Below are 23,857 nucleotides of genomic sequence, written 5' to 3' on the forward strand. Positions count from 1 at the left end.
TTATAAATGCGTATGTATGAGTATGAGTGTATGGGTGCATGTGTGTATATAGATATGTATAGTTTTACATTTTTATGATGTACAATCGTGTATAGATATATTTCTATTTTTATTCATGTAAATTCTGCTTCTATTCAGTTGTTAACTGTGAGCATGAATACTAATAAACTCAAACTCAAACTCGTTATGTGATATGTGCATTCTTGTTCTTATTGTTTTGTTTTTAATGATTGTCTGTACCTTAAATTGCATCCTATCCATGTGGGATAAATAAAGTTGCATAGAATTGAATTGAATTGAACTGTTTGATCACACCCTAAGCAAACCAAAAAGCACAATACTGTGAGATAGCCTTCAGATGAGTGTGATTTTTAAGAGAAACTATAAATTTGCTGGTTCAATTCCCACACCAACAGCATCCATCTTCTGACACAAACCTGACTCCGTCCCTCTGCTTGGCACACAGTATCAAAGTGAGATTAGTGGATTGGCTCTGCAGTGTACTGGCTACCAATCAAGAAATGTCAATGGAGCAGAGCTTAGAAGGATAGAGAGAAAGGTGCATCAGCGGACGCTCTAGGAGATTACACAGAAGAATCCATGTAGACTTGACTCTACATTACACTCTAACCTCTTAATGCACGCTCACACACACAGGTTTGTATCATTAGACTTGTGAGGACTTTCATTGACTACATTCATTCCTTAAACCCTAACCTCTAACCTTAGGATAACACTGGTGTTATTTGGGTTTTTTACCTATCTCCATTATTGCCCATGAAAAGTCTAACCACACCGGTGTATTTGCCAGTCAGAAGCTCCTACTGTCTGTTCTACTGCAGGTTTGCACAACCTCCCAGAGGTCATAGGCTCCTGTTGTTTTCAAAAATACATTAAAAACAGCTCAAAGACAAACTGCTGCCATACTACTAGCGTAATACATCATACTGAACAGCACACATATTGCAGTTTTTCCTCGTTTTAATGCGGAGGTCAAATGAATGGTTGACAAATGTGCAGAAATTGAGAAGACGTCTGAGCCCTGAATGACTATTGAACAAAATTTAAACAGAATGAAAAAAAAAAAATCCTTATAAGAAAACACTGTTTAAGTGTGGTCTCTGACTGATGGATTTCAAATCAAGATGAATTAATTCATAATGCTTCATAAATCTCTGCTGTCTGATGAGGAAATGAAGGTGACCAAACTGGTTGGTTTGAAGCAAAACTGATGAGGTTTGATGAATATTTGAATTACGTGCACACATGGATTGGTGAAATAAAATCTCCCATCACTAATGTTGCTAATGCAGCTGCTAATGATAGCCTGTTAAAGTCATCAAAGAGATCCTCAAAAGCATCAAGTACGACCTCTTGTAGGAAAAGAGTTGCTTTATTGGCTCTAAGAGAATCATTGGAGCAGAAGCATCAACCTGAAACAGAGGAAGCCAAGCTCTTCCCTGCAATGAAAGTCATAAAAGAAAAGCTGGAGCTGGAGGTCTTAACAGCAGAAATTGATGCAAAAATAAAGATTTTGGGGCGCATGAGGGATCATTTGCAGTTGGACCTAAGACACTAAAGGTCACTGAGGCCAGAACCTGCAAAAATTCAATCCCTGTTTGGTGGAGGATGAAACATGGACAAGCACTTATCTGAACTTAAAGCACAGCCAGGGTGCAAGGTCACAAAGTGGCCATCTCTGCCTGTAGGTGGTGCTAATGCCCCCAAAAACAGGTCTGACCCAGAACTACTTGCTGATGTTCTGCAGAGACAAAATGGAGAGACAGAGCTCAGTGTCAACCGGCAAAGATTGTCACTACCTTCTGTCAGAGAAGTCCCGGTGTTTTCAGGTGATGCCCGTCAATATCAATCATTCAATAGTGTGATTATGGCTCTGATAGCAAGGCAGACAGTAGCCAAGATCTGTTTTCTAAAGTAATACAGGCCTACAGATGAGCAACCAAGAGAGGTTGTATATATTGTGATGTTTTAAAGCTACACTAAGCGATTTCTTTCCGACCACTAGAGCAGTGGTTCTCAACGTGGGGTCCGGGGACCTCCAGGGGTCCCTGAGGGCGAACCAAGGGGTCCCCAGCAAACTGATGAATTGTTAAACTTCAACATTATTTAATTTACAAGAAGTTAACACAATCAGAGAATGTAGAAGAATGACTATTTTGATCATAGTTTCTCTGTTATCTCTCTACCTACAATACAGATAGTCACGGGATTCTGGATCAAAATCATACCTAACCTCATATCTATTCTCAGATTTATGTCGGAGAGACACACAGCAAAGCTACTGCGACGGAAGCCCTTAAGGACAAACCGTGCATAAAGGCTAATGGCTAAAATAAAAGTACCTACAGAGAAATATCGCTGGTTACCAGTCTCACTTTGCCAGATTTCTCTCCCGCTGAAGGTCACATGTCCCATAATAACAAGCGAAGAGGCAGGTAGCAAGCTTACTCACTCGCTTCATTGATTATGCCATTACCAGAATTACCAGAACGGAATCAGGGTGTGGAGTTTTATCATCGCTGTTCAGTGGAAACCGACATGCATTCCTGATGGACACATCAGCCCGCCTCTTGCAGAATACTGTTTGACTGTTCACATTTTTGAGACTCATCACCCAGTTGTGTCAGTTTTGGCGTAGAGAAGAAAGAAGATGACAAAATGTGTGAAACGGTCCAAAAAAACACAGGCTTTTACCAAAGATCTGAGGACCCTCTGCAGCTTGATCAATGCTTTGAAAAGCGGTTAAAGCCAGAATGACAGTGTCCGGCAGCTCAGGCATTGTAGGTTGGATGAGCGTGATCTCCTCAGATGACAGCCTCCCCTCTCCCACACAGCGGAGACACAGCGGCCCAGCCTCCAGTCTGTCACTCAACCTGACGGAGAAACAAACCCCAGGTGAAAGAAAGCGGCCCCCGATAATCCTTCAACAGCAGTATTCCCCAGAGACGTCTCGATACTCCACTACACTGTCCCCGATGAATCCGAGGAAGCGCTTCTCAGTGAGAAGACTATAAAAGAATGCGAGGTAGCTCAACACTTGATGTTTCCAAGTGTCCCTCTCAATGTTGCTTACAGTCAAAAGCACTTGAGAAGCCTCTGAAGGGGTCACCCGAGTCTGAGTACAGACAGAAGCCTCTGAGGGGTTCTGCAAAGACACGAGCCCCTTTCACACATGCAGCCTGTTCTGTACATTTAACAGAATGTGTGAACAGGAGCCGGTGTCTACATGTTGGCAAATCAGTTCCACCAATTTCACTATGCCATAACATTACAGGGTAACTTCGGTATTTTTCAACCTGGACCCTATTTTCCCATCTTTTTGTCTCTAAGTAACTAATGAGGACAACAATTTTTGAAAGCGGTCCAGTATTTTTTTTTTTTACGTTTTTCTTTACCTTTCGCTTGATCCGGTCTGTGTGTAACCAAGTCTCGCGAGAGTTGAGTTGTTGCAGGGAGTCAACTGTGGAAACGTGAGTGAGAGTTGGAGAGAGGAGCGCCGGGAGGAGTTTGTCGTGTTGGGAGTACAGAAATCGTAGCTCAGCGTTATCTAAAAGATTTTCTAAGTCATGGCTGAATATTTAGCTGATTTCGACAATGTGGATGAGGCCTTTGAATTCCCGTATTTATTTGAGCCAGAGTATACGGATGAAGAGCTCCTACAAATTGAAGAGCGGACAAGGAGAGAGAGAGAGAGGGGGGGGCAACAGGCAGAGGAGGGTGAACCAGCTGCTCTCGCCACTAGACAACGGGCTGGAGCTTTCCGTTTTTTTTTTTTTACAAAAATGTATAATTGGACAGACATAGAAATAAGAGAGATCCTTGGAGTCCGGGTGGACAAAGAGATTTCGCCTTGCGTCTTCACCCACCTTCATGGTTTCAAACTGCACTGTGAATGGTAGCATTACGTTAAAAAAGCGCAAAGGCATGTCTTGCGTGAACAACAGAAACTGCCACCTTTACCAGAAACATTAAAACGTGTGTGAAAGAGGCTATACACAGCAACCTGACACTCCTCTAATACCCCAGAGTATCGGTTTCTCAGATTGATGCTTTCTGAGCGGCTAGACATGTGGGAGCTGCAGATGTGCCGAGTTCAAGTTCAAGTTTGTTTATTTATATAGCCCTTCATCACAAGCATGTCTCAGAGGACTTCACAGAGAATGGCCGTCCGTGTATCTTTGGCATCCATGCCTCATGCACTTCTCATGATGATTGCGCGCCAGAGAACTCCAGTACTGTAGTGGCACTCTCCGCATTCCACCAACAAAAAGAAAAACAACAACACTGGAATTGGAAGTTCAGGCTCGTCTTTCTTCAGCCAATCCTGGATGGAGGCACTACAGCGCCTGAAGCACAAGTCCAAAACAAAAGAACGCAAGGACGGAGGATGGATTGAGATCACAGAAGTTTACTTGCCAAATGAGGATGCTTTGGCTGGTTTCTTGACCAATGACAACAAATGGGAAGACCCAAGACTCTGCATCAAGTCCAGACAGCACTATAGTCTATAGTAACAGTAAAACGGAAATTCAACAGTTGTTTGTCTTAATTGATCGCTTGCGCAATGTCAAGCACACAGTCCATGTCAAACTGTAAAGAAGCATCAATTGCTTGCTTTCACAAGAAGTTTGTTCTCTCAAAGTCGACTTGGGGAGATCCTTCTCAACAAGGACACAACAATCAACTCGGCTTTCTTGGATTTGATGTTTAGCCGTCTGCACCCTACGCACATGCTGCACAGCCCCTACACAGACCATCACTACACAGAGCTATGAAACAGGTAAACAGACTCCTTCGCAAGAACGTGGTAAGAATGCGAGCCTAAAACGGTATTTCTAAAACGGAGAGTTCCGGTCCTTGATTATGATTGGCTGAGCCACGTTCGAAGCCGCATCACATCAGTATTACTGCGCCAAACAAATTGTTTCAAAATGTCAGATTTTGTTGTTACTTTCGATTTACTGGGTGGGCTAAGCCTGGATGAGTGGTTGAAAGAGATGGACAGGATGGAGGAGGAAGATAAAAAAGAAAGGACACAAGTCAAGAAACGAAGCCGGGACCGTTAAACAGACTATGTGGTCCGTTCGCTGTTTTCAGACCCGGTGTGTCGAGAAAGATCTGGCTATTGATTTTAAATCAATCACCAAAATGGAGCTAAACCAGGCTCTCCGTCAGTTTTATTCCACTGTGAAAAACGGGAAAGGTGAACCCTATGGTTTCAGCAGTTATGTTGGCCTGCGGGCGGGGCTTAACCGGTACATCAATGAGCCACCGATCAGCCGATCCTGGTGTCTGTTGAAAGATCCCGAGTTAATCACTAGGAACAACGTTTTCGTTGGAGTAGTGAAAAAACTTTGCCGAGAAGGACGCGACAAAAGCTGGTTCTGTGTCGTGCCTAACAACGCCCCTTAGCTGTTCTAAAATCACTGTAAACCACGGCCTCTTGGGGCTTATTGCTTTAATATGATAATGGTAGCCAAACTCATAACAGTATATATGATAGTGGTAGGCTATACTGAACAGCACAATCAAAGTGCATTCTTTTGTTTTACCACAAGTCCACTGCATTCATGTAGCCTACATCCACTTCTCTGTTCAGTCCAGTCCTTTTTCTGGCAGCAGAAAAATGGCCAAAGTGAAAAAGAATGAAGAGAAGAGAATGAAAAAGTCGTCTTAAATTTGGCACTATTTTACCAAAGTTACTGAGTGTGTGGTGCTCACTCAGCAGAAGCAAGCTGCACAACTCAACCACCTGCATGACAGAGCATTTACAGCTCAAACACCCCGGAGCCAACGTGCATTTATCAAAAAAGTGGCATTTCGATTTTTCAATACATTTTTGATCACACTGAAATGTTGAAAAAAGTGTGTTCTCGATTATAGATTATTTGAATATTCAGTGTAAAATTTGACAGATTATTCAAACATGAAACCAATCGAGAGTTGCAGCACAAAAAACACGAAAAGGCCAAAAGTCCCCGGCCTGATTTCCCAGCGCACCACAGCCAGTCACAGTCAACAGCTGGGCGGCTTCTCACAGCTGAAAGCTACACAGCCGATTCAAGATCAAGTCATCGTGTCTCTGTCTGGAAACCCAAATGGATCTCTCCGCCTGAAAATAGCAGCAGAGTTGAAAAACACACATATAAGTGCTGACAATTCTGTATAAAGCCCCATCATTTTACTTGGTGGGAGAATGAATTGTTGGCAGGGATTTTCTGTGGACTGTGGCAGAGGAAAGCGAGCCGTGGCTGACAGGCTCTTTGTAACCCAAAAAACTCAGCTCTTTAATGTAAGAGTAAGGAGCCAATATGTCCTGACTTTGGAGGAATTTCCTAATCTTTTTTTTTTGTCCAGTGTTAAACGAGTGTGAACTCTGCCAATTAATGTTCATGGCAATTTTATCCTGGTTCTAATTTTAATAATCCATCACATACTTTTCCCTGGATTTTATGTGCAAATCCTGGTTTACTGTCACCAACTAACAGCTGAAACACCTTTGACTGAATAGTGTCTCTATTAGACTGAATAGTGTCACTTTGGTTGTTTACAGAATTTTGCACCTCATCAAATATGCTAATCACTCACCTAACCCTCATGCTTGTATTTTCCAAAATCACATCATCTTGATCTTCTCTCGTTTCTGAAATTGAGTCACTTTTTTCTGTGCTTGGAGTATTTAAAGTCAGTATCTTTACTTTTACTTAAGTATGTTTTTACTGGAGTACTGTAGTTCACTACATATTAAATCCATACAGAGTACATACACATCAGAAACTGAACAATAGCAAACTGACAAATTGTGGAGCCATTCACAGTCAACGGTCAGTCAGAGTAATCTGGCTTTACTTTGTTTGTGCACTTTTTTTTGTTATTGAAAACATTTCCAATTAAAATAACCTAGTTTCTGTCCTCTCGTCCTTTTAGAATTGCATCGAAAAGATCACATCTTTAGTAATTTTTACTCTGAGGACATTTTCAATGAGCTACTGTTTACTTTTACTTAACTAGATTTTTACACCAGTACTTTTACTTCTATTTAAGTAAAATAACAATACTTGAGTAGGACATTCTAATACTCTTTCCACCACAGTCTACACTCCTCTCACCACCAGCAGCATCTAGACTCCTATCACATGTTACCTTCATGGGGTAGCAACCGCATGGATATAACTTCATGATGGGATCTAATCGCCAGATCCTTTTCAGTAAATTCTGGACTCTTCTATAGATTCAGTCACACACATTAAACTTGTCATCCATCCTTCAAATTCTCCTGATTGAAATGTGATAGTTGAGAACAACTGTAAAGACGGGAGACAGAGAGACGACATGCGACCCAGGTCCGGGACGGGATTTGAACCGTCATCATCATAACATGGTGGATGTGCATCTTAGGCGAGTGAGTCATCAGGACGCCCCCATTCCCTGTCTGTCTATCCTTGTGAGGACATTTTGATTTGTTACCTCCACCAAGGACGTTATGTTTTCAGTGCCTTTTGTTTGTCTGTTAGCAGGATTACGGAAAAACTACTGGCCCGATTTTCATGAAACTTGGTGGAAGGGTGTAGCATGGGCCATGGAAGAACCCATTAAATGTTGGAGCGGATCCGAATCCGACTCACGAACAAACAATAACAGCATGAACCTTGGCGGAGGTCTGCGCTCTCCAAGTGACCTTCTAGTTTTGTTTTTTTTTTGCAACCAAATTTTATTCAACAATCTGCACATATGATGAAACAGTATTACAGATTCATACTTTTCCCCCCATTATCTCCTCTTAGCCCCCCAGCATTCCCCTCCCTGCTCATAGAAACAAAATAATAATAAGTAAATACAATAGATAATAACAACAACAATAATGCCCTTCTAGTTTTACATGTAAAACAAATGAATCAAGATATCTTTGTGCAGATTTCCCTTTTTTGGTTCTTGAATTAAGCCTATTTGAAATCGCACCAGATAAACATTAGGTTCATTTTCTTACCCATGAACTCTCTCTTAGTCATGTACTTTTAAGGACAAAATGTCCTCACAGGGGGGGGGGGTTTCCTGACGACTCACCTGCCTTAGATGCTCACAATGTTACGGTGCCATCCTTGGTTCCAGATATCTAGATATCTTCACTGATTTATTTGACATGACAAAACCATGTGACTCCACAGTACCACACCGCCACTTGCTTTCTTCACTTCACAGCAGACTCCACATTGGGAGGAAAAGAATTGTGCCAATGCAAATGAGGTTTACCCACCAGCTTATTTGTACTGTTTAGGCTTCAGTGTATTTTCCTCATACATATTGTTCTGTTTGCATGCCAGTTGCCAAAATATGAACAGTGTCTGTATGCGGCCGTCATTAGCATTTCAATACAGGATGTATCGGTGTATATTTGTGTTTACAGCTGACAGAGTTGAGTAGCTGGGTTATGAATTTCTCCGTACTGTCAGGATGACACAAATACACTACCGCCCCTCCCACCACCACCTTCACACTACCTTCTACACACACACAGAGACACTCAAAGGTGCCCAGATACATAAGTATTTCTGCTCTATTTCACGTAATAACATCTTGCTGTCTCTCTCGTTTGCAGGGAACACACTGTACTGTACGGGTACATGGCGTGCTGTGCTGCGGTGTCAGCCGAGGGTCATCGTCAGCCGTGGGTGTGTGAATCATTATGTATTTTTGAAGCGTCATCACGATCATCACACTGCAACTCCTCCACCGATGAGAGAACATTTAGCTTAAGGTGAATGTAGACGATTTGTGCGATTTTATCCGTCTTGATGCCGTCCCAGACAATTCTTCCAGTGTGAACGATGGTCGGCATCCACAGAGTCCTGGCAAAGGTGTGTCAGTGTAGGGCTGGGCAGTATATTGATATTATATCGATATTGTGATATGAGACTAGATATCGTCTTAGATTTTGGATATGGTAATATGGTGATATGGCATAAGTGTCTTTTCCTGGTTTTAAAGGCTGCATTACAGTAAAGTGATGTCATTTTCTGAACTCACCAGACTGTTCTAGCTGTTCTATTATTTGCCTTTACCCACTTAGTCATTATATCCACATTACTGATGATTATTTATCAAAAATCTCATTGTGTAAATATTTTGTGAAAGGTCCATATTCGCGTAGTGTGACCGTTGCCACGACGCTGTTCTGTTGAGTGAACCAATGGGAGCGCGGCAGGAAATGACGGCATGTAGCGCACAAACAAAACAAGACCAAACATGTCTCAAAACTAAAAAAGAAAGACGTGACCCAACGTGCTAAAATCTGTTATACTGAGAGATACAGGAGCTCACCAAGCCCCTATATGTGCAGACAGCGGATTTTAGATTTGAGATATTAGATTTTAGCTTAGATAATTGCAACATTTTACAAATTTTTGTCTACTTAGTATTGATGTTTTATTGTAATAGCAAAATAATTCAGTGTTTTTAATGACAATTGTCCTCATGAACCTGTAATAATAATGCTGAAAGGTCAATAAACAAATAAAATGTACTGTTTATACATTAAATTAAATTATACATTAAAAGAGGGCAGACTCTTCTTTTTGGGCTTCTTGAGGCAGAATGTCTCCTGACATAAAGTGAATACAAAAGATCATCACAATCTGTAAACAGCTTTCAGTTAGTCTTACAGAGCCGGACCTTTCTGCACAATTTGTTTCACTTTGTCTGAGGTTTGGCTCAAGCTTTTTATCAGGGAGGAACAAGGGGAACGTCAAGGCATTCCGGGAGATCGTTTTGGATTTGTTCAGCCAATCAAAACGATCACTTACAAAACACTGACAATGGAAAAGCAGGCAAGAGAGCACTATCCTTTAAACAAATCTGTTGAAGCTGTTTCAAAGATTTTATGATTTTGAGAGATATTGTGCCTAGAGTATATTAAGAAATTGGGAGACATGCTTTTAAGTTTAAAGCACCATCAGACTGGAATAATTTGCCTAACTCATTTACATCGATTACCTCTTTCCATAACTTCATGACTTCTTTGCTTGTTTACCTTAAATCTACTTATTCTTGTTTTTGACTGTATTTTACCTTCATTTTTAGTTTATAAGTAGACTCAGTACTTTGACATAATGTTCATTTATTTTATTTCTCGTTCATTCTTTGTATTGATGACACTTGTGACAGATGTAGCGGGTGTGGTTTGGGATGGTGTGAGAGCCCTTATGTGTATGTGTATGTCCTTGTAATTGTTACTATGTTGATTGTTTTGTGTTGTTGGATTGTTTAATTTATTATCATTATTATTATTTACGTATTTTGTTTTGTTTATATGTTGTTAACTTCTATGTTTTGTGCCTGAGGACCCCGTCGAAAACGAGATGGTGCATCTCAAGGGGTTTTAATCCTCGAATTAAATTTTGAAATAAAATAAAGAACCAATACGATGAATAGATTGGCCCATTTACTGCAAGGTCCATTCTCTCTTTTATTTCTCTCCAGGAAAGCTGGTGAGCAGGTTCGCTTGCTGGTGCAGCGAGAGGAACAGCGGCATAAAGAAAGCAGAATAGATAGATGGGTTTATTTGACAAAAATTGAAAAACATACATGATAGACTAATCATGGTAACAGTCCCCATATAAGATTTTTTAAATTGTCGAGGATTAAAATCCCGTGGGCTTATTTCCATTGTGGTCCTCTTTCACAGTACAAGATGGCAGATTGAATAAGAAAGTGTCAAGCAAGAATGACATTTTGCTAAAAAAAAAACAACAACCAGTGAAACAAATAAAACAAAACAATCAAACAAATAAAACAAACAGTAAATCATGCAAACATTTATGAATCTACCAATTATTTAACAGCCATTTCTTGAGATTTAATTTAAAACACCTCTCAACCAGAGTTAGCTTAAGGGAGATAGGCAGCTTGTTCCATTGGCATGTAGCTGCATTTAAAAATGTATTTTTTCCCAAAAACATGTTTTAAATCATGTTTTAAATCTCATAGGGGTTTGAGAGGAGAAGTCCGGCTATTTGCTCCACTGGGAATAAAGCAAAGGGTTTTCCTTCTGGAAACATCTGTGGATGTGGACCAGCCTGAGGCCGCGGCCACACTGATCCATCGGGAAAACGGAACAGAATTAACGACAGATCGATTTCTGTCTGTTTGGTTTGTTTTACTAGGAGGCAGAAGAACAGGGAGGCTTTGCTCTGAAGAAGAAGAAGAAGAAACAGACTGCAGTATTAATTCAATACGAAACTGACCTGGAGTCAACCCAGCGCTACACTCCAGACTTTCTCCGTTTTATCTTTGTTTTTGGTCGTACCGCTGTGTCTGTGATCCCTGCTGAGTTTTCCACAACAAACACAGGAACGCCTCTGATTGGCTAAACGGACAGCGGCCAGATAAAGTTCAGCCGGGTTGAACTCTCTGCCCGTCAAAACAGATGAAAGTCTGACAGAGGGAGCATCATCGATCCTGTCTGGACAACAGACGGCTCTCTTTGTAAATGAATTGAAATGAACGGAGATGGACAGACACAACGGATCAGTGTGGCTGCCGTCTTGGCTGCGTGATTTTAGTGAGTGAAACTACGTTGCCTTAAAAACACACTGGATTCATTATCACGTGCCCAATCTGATACAGTAGCATACGCCACTCTTTTGGCTAGACGGGTCATTTTGCTCAATTGGAAACTTACCTTTTTGCCCTCTTACAATCATTGGGTCAGAGACTTATTAGGCTGCCTTAAACTGGAGAAACTTAAATTCAGCTCCCGTGGAAAACCTGAAGGTTTTTATGTGACCTGGTCTCCATTCTGGGCCTACTTTGAGCATGTCATCCCGTGAGCCTTTTTTTAAAAATATTTTTTATTTTTATTTTTTTTTCCCCATTCTCCAGTTTTGCCACCCTATACCTACAGTCATATACCTCTGGATGTGATGTGAGACTCTTTGGTGTTTTATTTTATATTATTTTATATATATATTTTGGGTTTGTAAACAATCCGAATGTTGTTGTGTATTTATTTGCTTTGGTGATTGTTGTGTGTTCTTATGTTGTTTATTGCCTTGTCAAATAACAAAAATCAATAAATATAATTTAAAAAAAAAAAACACACTGGATTCCCCTTCAGCAGGGCTCTGAACAGTGCAGACTGTAATTCACCTAAATACTGAGCATCGCAAGAAGTTGCACACAAACAAACAAACTAGGGATGTTAATGATTAATCGCCGTTAAGAATTTGATGGATCGAGCATATATTAACTGATTAATCGACAATGTAGGCTATGTGATATTTCTCATTTTTTGCTGAAATGATTTACCACCACAAGGGAGCAATTTAACTTTCACCGCTGATACAGAGGAAGAAGAAAGACAAGCAAGCGGGTGAAAAGTCCAGTGTGGGAGCATCACACCTGAAAAGACAACAGGATTCATTGTAAACATTGTAATACAAAGTTGAAATACGCCTACAAGCACAATGACAGGGAATGCAGGAATATCTTTTAAGTTTTGCTTGGTTGATTAACTTGTTGAGTCGGCCTAAAGACAGGTGGAAAAACACACATTTTCTATTTTCTATGTCAAAAGCTGTTTTTTAAATAATGATTAATGTGACTGACGGTCGATTAAGGAAACTGATTAAAATTTGCATCCCTAAAACAAACAAACAAACACACAGAGCCTGGTTCTTACTGAGGTGCAATCCATTTCAAGTATTCAGTAAGATGCAAACTGATGACACATCTCAGGCATCGCAACATTAACCAATGTGTGGCTCACTAGTTTAACACAGTCTCTAAACACTATGGCTTGCAGAGATCACACACACCCACCCCATTCCAAACATCCCTTAATAGACTAATTTAGTTGTCCCATAAATGCATTAGAATGCACATTATCAAATCACCTTTGCATGATTTGATAACCTTGAAAAAAATATTTTGTCTGGGTTTGATAACAAAGCTGTCAGCCTTTCAGGAAAGCAAATGAAGAAATCAGCCAGTGAACGTTATCTGGCTTTTTACTATGGATGTGCATTACTAATGCAGAACATATTTAAACTTATCATCAGGTCAAACATTCACACTGCCTGCTTATTTAAGTCTTATCTCGAGCCAAACCCCCAGCAATGAGACCCAATCTGAGATCTGACAGGATTTAACGAGGCCTGTTAAATTCAGTGTCTCCAGGACCTCACGGATTATGTTTTAATTATAAAAAAAAAAAATCTCCCAAACCCAACTGACTTAACTCATAGACCCTTATCTTTACCAACCTTATTTATTTTTTGTCATATCACAGTTAAAACATGGGCGTTTCTCATTAACTTTTTTTTTTTTCCTACTGCATCAAAATACCTGAAAGTGTCCCATAATACGTCTTGGAAGCACATCTCCCTTCATGTGTTTCTGTTCCCCGTCAAGTCGAGGAAATGAGGAGGAGAAGACTGAAAGCTCCTCAGAGACGAGTCGCTGTCATGTCAGCTGCTGTCAGTCTTTGGTCTTTTGGCCTCGAGAACAGGAGGCCAAGAAACTGTCATGGCTGCATATTGAACCATGAAGCTTGATGCCCTGATCATTTTGTGTGTGTGTGTGTGTGTGTTACAGTTTGTGTTAGTCAGCATATCCCTAAGGATCTTCTACAAAACACACATAGGTACTAAGATTTGGCGATAGGACGAATATATATCGGCTATTGGCTGAGTCCATCGCTGGTAGATTTTTTTTGGGTGATTTTTGACATTTTATTTTGCTAATTTAATGCTAAATAATTAACCTGTAAAGCGCAAATTCAAAGCATGCGCGAGTAAGAACTGGCAGTTGGAGTTGGGCCATATTTTGCACGTTCTTGTTGCACTGATTTCCGACGAGTCTTTCACAAAACAGGGCAGTGAGCGACTAAATGACAACTAAGCCTCTTTAGTGGTTGCTGTCCGATCGATCGGTGCCGAAAAGCAACGTCAATTCATAAATCGTATTTGAGAATAGGGCTGCAACTAACGATTATTTTCACTGTCGATTAATCTGTCGGTTATTTTCTCGATTAATCGATTAGTTGTTTGGTCTATAAAATGTCGGAAACGGTGAAAAATGTGGATCAGTGTTTCCCAAAGCCCAAGATGACGTCCTCAAATGTCTTGTTTTGTCCACAACCCAAAGATATTCAGTTTACTGTCATAGAGGAGGAAAGAAACCAGAAAATATTCACATTTAAGAAGCTGGAATCAGAGAATTTTGACTTATTTTTCTTAAAAAATTACTCAAACCGATTAATCAATTATCAAAATAGTTGGCGATTAATTTAATAGTTGACAACTTGAGAACTAGACCAAAAGCTGTATGTGCACCCTGATCATTTAATAGCATAATATGTTATCCCCACCTGTTTGTTCGACTCTTTTTCAGATCGTGTCGGAGCTGTTCAGCCTGTCTGCGCTCGTTTGCAAAGACGGCAAATTACTTCATTTAGGTCCTTTAACCCTTTGATGAACAACATGGGTCAAAAGTGACCCGACTGAGTTTTTATTTTCTATATCTTTGCAATAAATTAATTTCATCATTCAGTATTCCAGGTATTCCTCAATTAACTTGTTTTTGATCATCACAACTCCTTATTTTCATTTTTCCTTTCTTACTTTTTGAATAAAAACAATTTTTGTATCACTACCCTTCTAATGCACAACATGGGTCAAAAATGACCCGTATTCATTATTATGTTATTTCATGCATGGCTGAGTGTTTCTTTGCTATATCTTTGAAATAAATGTATTTTATCATTTAATATTCCAGGTATTCATTAAATATCTTGTTTTTGATTACACACAAATCATTATTTTTATTTTTCCTTCCTTACTTTATGAACAAACATAGTTTTTGTATTTCTACATCAATTTTACACACATGGGTCAAAAATGACCCATATGTATTCACTATGGAATTTGATAGGAACTTTTGATATTTGTAAATGTTTACAGTTAGGAACATATTTACTGCGGACAACTATTCACCTGCCACACATTTCACAACTCAACACGGCTGCTTTTGCACATCTGATGCATGTAAGTCTTATTTTACAATTGTTTTACCTAAGAAAATGTTTGATATCTTGTGAAAGATAACTGTACATAATATTTGAACATTAGGTTAAGGTTACCTTGACATCCACTACTAGTGAGAAAGAGAAATATGTCCAGTACTATTAGCTAGCTAGCTGTTGACATATTCTCTTCTAGCTAGCTGGTGAGAAAGAGAAATATGTCCAATACTATTAGCTAGCTAGCTGTTGAAATATTCTATTCTAGCTAGCTAAAGTTAGCTAGGTCAACAAAATAAAACTTGAAATAGAACAGTATATACTTGATCAACTGATTGATGTGCATTTGAAAATATTCTTGTGCTTTTCATTTTCTTTATCCAGAGTGTTAGTATGGCTGGTCCCAGTCATAAAAGATTTACGGCTAAAATGGTCATAGAGATGCTGCATAAAGAACAGGATGAGGAAGATGAGGAAGCAATTCTTGGTCCTGATTCTGAGTCTGAAGTCTCTGATGCTGATGACCTAGACTATGTGCCACAAGCACAAGCTGGAGTTGTGGGTGTGTCCTTGAATCCAGCTCTCCTAGATGAAGAAGACTCCTTTGATGACATAGAGGATGTGTCTGATGAGTCCTCTGAAGAAGAAACTCAGACCCAGTCCAATAGATTGAGTAAAAAGGGGTCTTACTGGAACGAGCATCCCCCCACTCAGGGCAGAACAAGAAGCCACAACATCCTGAGGAGCTGCCCAGGACCTGCACCTGGTTCAACAGCTGTTTCACCAAAAGATGCCTGGGACATGTTCATCAGTGACAACATCATCGAGGAGGTTCTGAAATGCACCAACTTAGAGGGACGAAGAGCAGCAGCAGCAAAAGGGAAAGAGTGGAGAAGCATCGACAAAGATGAATTCATGGCCTTTATTGGTTTGACCCTACTTGCAGGGCGGGACAAGAGCTGGGATGTCGCCATGCGGGAGCTGTTTCTGGATCCGCTGCAAAATCCGATGTACAAGGCCACCATGGGGCTCAGGAGATATGAAGATATCCGCAGGTTCTTACGGTTCGATGACAAGAGGACCAGGGCTTTGCGACTGGAAACAGACCACATGGCAGCATTCAGATATGTGTGGGACTGTTTCCTGGCCAATTGCAGAAGACGGTTCATCCCCAGTGACTGTGTCACCATAGATGAGCAGCTTGTGCCATTCCGGGGCAGGTGCAAGTTCTTGCAATACATGCCTAGCAAGCCTGCAAAGTACGGAATAAAAATCTTCTGGATGTGCGATGCGAGGGTCCCTTATGCAATAGATGGAATGGTCTACACAGGGAGACAGCCAGGAGAGGAGGTTCAGAGGAACCTTGGAGAGAATATTGTCCAACAGTTGTGCAGCGGAATCAGACAGACAGGTGAATATAGGATACAGAAGTGAATATACTCTTGAAGTTCTAACGCAACACCTAGATCATTTTTCCAATCTTTCATAGTGTGTATTTTATTTTTAATTACCATCGTGAGAAATTTATTTATTTATAAGCAAAAGAGTAGAATGGAATAAAATACAATACAATAAAATAGATAATGCATTCAGTTTATTTTAGTGTTTAGAATTTTGAGAATTCCATGTTGAGTAAATTTACCATTTGTTTTTGTTTTTCTGTTTTGTTTTTAATCATAGGTCGCAACATCACAATGGACAACTTCTTCACCAGTGTCCCTCTGGCTGAGAAACTCCTTGAGAAGAACCTGACCATTGTGGGGACCCTTCGCCAGAACAAGCCGGACATACCGCCTGTCATGAAGCCATCCAAATCGAGGGAGATGCATAGCTCAGAATTTGGATTCAATGGCAACATGACCATGGTGAGCTATGTGCCAAGGAAGGGAAAGGCTGTTGTCCTCCTGAGCACCATGTATGATGACAAAGCAGTGGATGACAACAGTGTGAAGAAGAAACCAGAAGTGATCCAGTACTACAACAAAACAAAAGGAGGAGTGGACACAATGGATCAGATGGTTCGCACCTACTCATGTAAGCGGAGAACAAGGAGGTGGCCCATGGTGCTCTGGCACAATGTCCTGGATGTTGCCACCCTCAATGCCTACACCAACTTCACTGCACAACACCCTGATTACATGGGTGGTGTGACCAATGCACGGCGGCTCTTCATCAAGGAGCTGGGCAAAGAGCTTGTCATGCCACATATGAAGAGGCGCATGGAGGGCACGCCCCACCTCCAAAAGCATATCACAGAGGCAATGGGAAGATGTGGGATAAAAAAACAAAACGCAGCCACCACCCAGCCACAGGAGGACATCAGAGAGGAGGGCCAAGTGAAGAGGAAGAGGTGCAACATCTGCCCAGCTGCCAAAGACAGAAAGGTCAGCAGCTGGTGTTCCCAGTGCACCAGGCCTGTGTGCAAGGAGCACAAACATGTAGTTGTAATTTGTGAGGCATGTAAGCACTGAGATGGCAATTTGTGCTGTGCCCATGTGATTTTATTTTATCAGTTTTATTTTATTTTATTCAGTCACATTCACCACAGTTCACTACAGTTCCACTACAGTTACAGTACAGATACACTACAGTTCTGTTATCAGTTGTCAGTTATCAGTGATATCTGTATGTTATGTGTGACAAAGTGACAAATAAACATATTTCAAATATTAAATGTATTATTGTTTGGTCCAAATCACTGCTAAAATAATTATTTTAACAAAATTATTGTTATAGTATGTCTTTATGTTTTTTTAAATCACACTTGCATACATGGGTCATTTTTGACCCATGTGTGTAAACTTGATGTAGTAATACAAAAAATATTTTTTGTAAGAAAAGTAAGAAAGGAAAAATGAAAATAATGATTTGTGGTAATCAAAAACAAGATATTTAATGAATACTTGGAATATTAAATGATGAAATAAATTGATTTCAAAAGATATAGCAAAGAAACACTCAGCCACGCATGAAATAACATAGGAAATGAATACGGGTCATTTTTGACCCATGTTGTGCATTAGAAGGGGTTTGCATAGCTTGTGCATTAAAGGGTTAAAACCAAAATAATCCCAAATAGGGGGATTTTGTATTCTTTTTGGCAACGAGCTCTTCCGTGATTGTGAGTTTCACTGCCAAGGCCGACACTCACGCACTCTGCAGTGGCTCTGTTCATCTTGTTGTTCACGACAGAGACCGGGGGGGGGGGGGGGGGCGAACTCACAATCGTTCACAACCGAATCACAATTGAATCGCACGCGATATAGGAAAGATGAACGGCGACTGTGTGGTCAATGGTCAATCTAGAGTGGAATGTTCTTCTGTGAGATATTGTATTAAAAGAAAATAATCCCAAAAATGCCTCTTGAATCCGGTCAAGATTACAATTTCAGGTTAACAGATTCAAGATGGACCGGAGAAAAACGCAAAAATGCTGATACTCACACAGTGTCACGCACCGTGTTCTGATGCTGGTCATCCTCCTCCTCCTCCTCCTCCTCCTCGTCTTCACCGGTTTTTATCTCTGTCTCTGTGCTGACTCGTCCTCGGCTTTTATTTTCCTCTCTCTCTCTCTCTCTTTATGTTTCTCTGCACCACTTGGGTCGCTCGGCTTCATTTTTTTTTTTTTTTTTTTTTTTTTTTTTTACTTCTCTCGCAGCAACTGGTGCAGTGGCAAAGAAAATGAGGGTAAAGTCACAATAAAATGGAAAATTAGTTTTTCGACTGCCATGTCATAAAATACAGCTAAAAAAAGTACATAATTTTTTATTTTCTTGTAGATATTCTATCAAAATCCAATTACTTTTACTTCCTGGAAAACAGCATATTTCAGTGGTTACTCCATGGCTTACCAGAGGCCGTACATAAAGATTTATATATCGAACACATCAAATACATCAAGATGCTCTTAAACGTCAATCAAGTGGCAATATCTCACTAGAAGTCAAGTGAATAGTCCACTGTAGCCTGAGGAGGGTGGCCATGAAAATACAATAATAACTACTAATTAATAAGAGGAGATGTGTTTTTCAATAAGTAAATATATTTTAAATTATGAAAAACACGCTTACACTTGATAGCTATTACTTAATAATCTTGTTTTTTTGCGGGGCCCAAGGCAGTCGCCTACCTTTGCCTGATGGTAAGACCGAACACACCTTCAGCTTAGATTTCATTTTAACAAAAATTAGACCCATAGAGGCTGTTAAACGCACAGTATGTCATTCCTTCCTCACTCTCTGACGGATCATCTGGTGTTTCCCGTGTTTCCCCGGAAGTTAGGGGGTAAAGGGGATATGACGCCATGACAGGAAGTTAGGGGGTAAAGGGGACATGACGCCATGACAGGAAGTTAGGGGGTAAAGGGGATATGACGCCATGACAGGAAGTTAGGGGGTAAAGGGGATATGACGCCATTGACAGGAGACCAAATGAAACGCACCGTTACCTTGAATAAAATGACGGATTTCTCTGGGTTTGAACATTGTTGGAAACATTTGGGATAATGTAAGTACACAACTCAAAAAAATATATAACATAGATCTAGTCGTTTTTAGATGTTTTAATGCGGAAATGTTACATATTATACCTTTAAATAATATATATACTGTATATAATAATAACAATACATACTGTATCAAGAATACTTTTGTCAGGACAGGAGATAATGAAGTCATTTTTCTCAGTTTCACTTTGTCTTGGTCTGATGTTACTGCCCTTTAGCTCTGTAGTCACAGTCCAGATGGCCAGTCCGCCTCTGTCCATATGTTAGGGTTTTTGTTTGTTTATGTATTGTTTGTTCTATGATCTGTGGCGTCTTACGTCTTATTCGTCTTACGTCTTATCGTGTTTGTTGCTGCAGCCTCATTTTCCCCCCTAGAGGTGACGGTGAAGATCGTCCCGCACCGTCCCGTCCCGCACGTGTGATCCCCCCGGGACACGTCGGCGGGAGTTCAGATCGGTGTTTTTCTGGATCCCGTCTCTGTGCATGTTTATCCTGTCCGGAGCCAGATAGCGCAGCGTGAATAATAGAGCGGGGGTGGGGGGGGGGGGAGAGAGAGAGAGAGCGGGCCAATCTGCTGCATTAAGAGATAAGAGGCGAGGGTTACGACAGAACAGCCAAATGCCAGGCTGTCACCGTCACCCTGATGAGTCACCGGGGGGGCTGAGGAGCTGTGACATTTTCCACCAGGGACCGAGGTGTGAAGGATGGGCGCGGGGGGGAATGGGGGGTAGGGGGGGTGGTAGTCGTCGTCACGGCAGCAGAGACCTGGACGTGTGCCTGGCCCGGAGATTAAAGGCCCCCGCTTTTTACTCACTGCGGAGGAAACAAATTCCGGACAAAATGAAAAAGAACACTGTGAATTCCGACAAACGGTCACACCTTATTTCTTATCGCCACAATAGACGCCACAGCAGGGTTTCCAACTCACTTCCCATGAATGAATGGAAGTGAAGGCCATTTACCTTGTTTAGTGGTTGATTGTAGGGTTGGTTCAGGCAGGTTGGCGGTGGCAGTATGAAACAGAAAGCGGTTGAAAAACTGTATGCCGGCTTCTTCCTAACACTAAATCCTTTTCAAAATAAAAGCATCTTCCTAATGCGATCCATTACATAAATCAAATTTCATGAATCCATTTTCTACCCATCTAGAAATTACATAAATGATCTAAGACAAACAAAACCACAGGCCAAACTAAACTTGCCAATATTATCAAAATGGCTCCTACAGGCACGTTGATGAGTGAACAGGCTTGCTGTTCTAAAACTAGTTGTTTTTTTTGTAACCATTTTTTTTAAAATTAGGTTTTCAACATAACCGATCATAATTCAATAACTTCACTTATGTCATAGTGTGAGGGTCAGTGCATAAAACCCCACAACAAAAAAACAATCAAAGATATACGCATAGAAAAAAAATCATGAAAAATGACATGTCGATATCCAATCTCAGTGTATTAGACAAGACTTCAGTCTCATGATACAAACATAGGGCAGTGGAAATTAAAGTTTTATTCATTTATAGTGTCAAAATTATTGTTTTTTTTTTTTAATTAAAACAAGAAGTGGGTCCCATGTTTTATTACATTTTTGTTTGAGAAACCTTTTAGTGTGTATCTGGTTTAATTAGTTGAATACTTTATACACAAACACACACACACACACACACCAAATTTGAACTGAAATGTTTAATTTCAGTTCCAGTCCCAGCTTAATTTTGTTTAATATCGAATTAATGATTTATTTATTTATTTAATTTTGTATTTAACCTTTATTTAACCAGGCAGACCAATTAAGAACAAATTCTGAATGAATGAATAAATTAAAATAATATAACCTTTTTCAAATAATACTGTGATTTCACATTAATTATTTCCAACTGGGAGCAATTATCCAAAAACATGAAGCTGTGCAGTGAGGTTGTCTGCCACGCTGCCAGTGTGTTCAATCAGTTTGTTAGTGTATTTCATATACAGTGTGTATTTCATAATTTGGATTTGTGATGCAGCTGCAACTTTGAAAGTGAAATGTTTTGTAATCTGCTGTATATTTTTAAAAGTCCAGTCTTGGTTCATAAGGGTCCTATATTTCAGTGTAATGAGCCTCTGTGGCATTCCCCTGGATATTATGTTATGAATATTCCTCCAGAATTCATTTAAAATTAGCTGAGTGTGACCAACTAATTAATTCCTTTAATTGGCCACTGTAGAATCCCACTGTGGATCCCAGCTTGAATCCACTACCTGGGAGAAGACTAAGAAAGTCTTTTCTCCAGGTGAGTCTCAGTCAGCATGATCTCATACAGATATGTGAAATGAACACGATGTCTAAAACGGTGATTTACATTCCCCCGCAACAAATTTCAATACGTTCCTCCGCCACTAATTTAATTACGTCCCAAAGGTTGGTTAACGGTTAAATTTAGGCAAGTAAAACAAGTTAGGGTTAAGGTTATGGTGAAGTTTAGGCAAGTGAAACAACTTTGTTAAGTATGGAAGCCCATTTCCGCCAGTGTGATGAAAAAAAACGCTCCTGTAAGTCATTATAATGAGAAACCTTCTCAAAATAATGACTTAGTATCTTTGAGATAGTAAGTCATTATTTTGAGATACTAAGTCATTATTTTGAGATACCATGTCATTATTTTGAGATATCATGTAATTATTTTGAGATACCAAGTCATTATTTTGAGATACCAAGTCATTATTTGAGAAAGTTTCTCATTATGTTGAGATACCAAGTCATTATTTTGAGATATCATGTCATTATTTTGAGATACCATGTCATTATTTTGAGATACCATGTCATTATTTTGAGAAAGTTTCTCATTATAATGACTTACAGGATCTTTTTTTTTTCATCACACTGGCAGAAATGGGCTTCCATAGTTAAGGTTTGGGTTATGGTTATGGTTAGGCAACTAAAACAACTTGGTTAAGGTTAGAGAAATGGTTTGGTCATGGTTAAATAAGAAAAACATTTGTTAAAAATTAAATGTAACTTACGGTTGAAAACTCCTTTGTAAACGCTGGAAAAAACAACGTACAGCATTGGCTTCGGACTCAGCAGTAACTGTCTTTCTGTCCAAAAACTAGTTGAATTCTTCACACAGCAGCCGCCACTGTGACCGATTCATAGAATAGCTCTTGAATGACTCGGAGGGTTGGCACGCTCAGCTTGTTAGAGCATTTCTGCACCTTTATGGCGATGAAGGCTGCGTTCACACATAGCGCGGGGGGGGCGGGGGGGGGTTTCTTCTCAAAACTGCCGTCACCTTTATTACGTTAAAAGCAACGGGAAGCGGCTCAAGGCGCACAAAAAAAGGCGGCTGCTCTCAAAACATTTTCAACTTTTCAGAAAAGCACTGAGTGAGGTGAACTGCTTTGTTCTAAGCCAGCCAATCAAGGGAGAGGCGGGGTTTCATGCTGTGTTGCCCACAACAACAACAACAACAACAACAACAAAGAAAAAGAAAGTACCAGTGGAGAAATTGGTCATTGTAGTGAATTTCCATTACAGCAAAACACCGATCATAAAGAGGCAGTGTGGCATCATACTGGGTGTGTATTGGGAATATCTGGAAAGCCTTTGCTTCTTGCACAACACTGTAGTTACTGTGTTATCTGCTAGAAGTGCTAACAGTGCAAACAGTTAGCGGGCTAGCCAGCTGCTCAGCTAACATCAGATAACGTTATCGTGATCTGCTTTTTATTTCTCCAGGCAGCGCTTTTTCCACACCAAGAAACGCTATGTGTTTGTGCTCTGAGTTTTGGTTCACTAGGTTACAGTTACATCTTTAATCTACTACCTAATGGAGTGTCAGCACACAAAAAATAGGAAGCTGTACGGCAAGCCGTTTTGACATTTAATAGCTAGACTGGATATATATTGCAGATATCTGTAATTCAGTTCTTCCTAGTCAAAATGAACATTTCAGATATCCACAATGACATTCTTCCTATCCACAATTGTCATTTCAGGTATCCATAACGTCATTCTCATGTGTATTGGGCTTTCAATTTCAGATATCCACAATTACATTTCTGCAATAGAATTCTTACTAGGAAAAACTCCCATTTCAGATATCTACAATCCAATTGTTACTAGTCATAATTTTAATTTCAGATATCCAAAATGAAAAACCATTCCTATCTACCCGTCAACAGATATCCACAATACATTTGTGGATATCTGCAATTGCATTGTTTCTAGTCATAATTCTAATTGTAGATATCTGAAATTGCATTTTTACTAGTCATAATGCCAATTGTGGATATCCGTAATGACATTTTTACAAGTCACAATGTATTTTGGATATTC

The 23,857-nt window shown here is 40.1% G+C and overlaps 1 protein-coding gene across 1 annotated transcript; it reads left to right on the forward strand.

Annotated features, from left to right (window-relative positions):
- The first annotated feature begins 15,466 nt into the window (after positions 1-15,466).
- Positions 15,467-19,963, forward strand: LOC139649698 (piggyBac transposable element-derived protein 4-like). Its single transcript, XM_071526176.1, has 3 exons — positions 15,467-16,448; positions 16,718-17,497; positions 19,899-19,963. Exons 1-3 carry the CDS (start codon positions 15,467-15,469, stop codon positions 19,961-19,963), a joined length of 1,827 nt encoding a protein of 608 aa, XP_071382277.1.
- Positions 19,964-23,857: the final 3,894 nt, after the last annotated feature.

Source organism: Centroberyx affinis, unplaced genomic scaffold (assembly GCF_046629955.1).
Source record: "Centroberyx affinis isolate AG114_WGS23_722 - 3 ecotype Tasmania unplaced genomic scaffold, CSIRO-AGI_Caff_v1 ptg001389l_1, whole genome shotgun sequence".
Taxonomy (NCBI): Eukaryota; Metazoa; Chordata; class Actinopteri; order Beryciformes; family Berycidae; genus Centroberyx; species Centroberyx affinis.

What these genes read in the sequence shown, in the direction of transcription:
- LOC139649698 (XM_071526176.1), top strand. Translation starts at nt 15,467, where the DNA reads ATGGTCATAGAGATGCTGCATAAAGAACAGGATGAGGAAGATGAGGAA. An exon ending in CAGCGGAATCAGACAGACAG is followed by an intron (nt 16,449 to 16,717) that starts GTGAATATAGGA and finishes TTTTAATCATAG; the next exon opens with GTCGCAACATCACAATGGAC. An exon ending in AGTTGTAATTTGTGAGGCAT is followed by an intron (nt 17,498 to 19,898) that starts GTAAGCACTGAG and finishes TTGTTGCTGCAG; the next exon opens with CCTCATTTTCCCCCCTAGAG.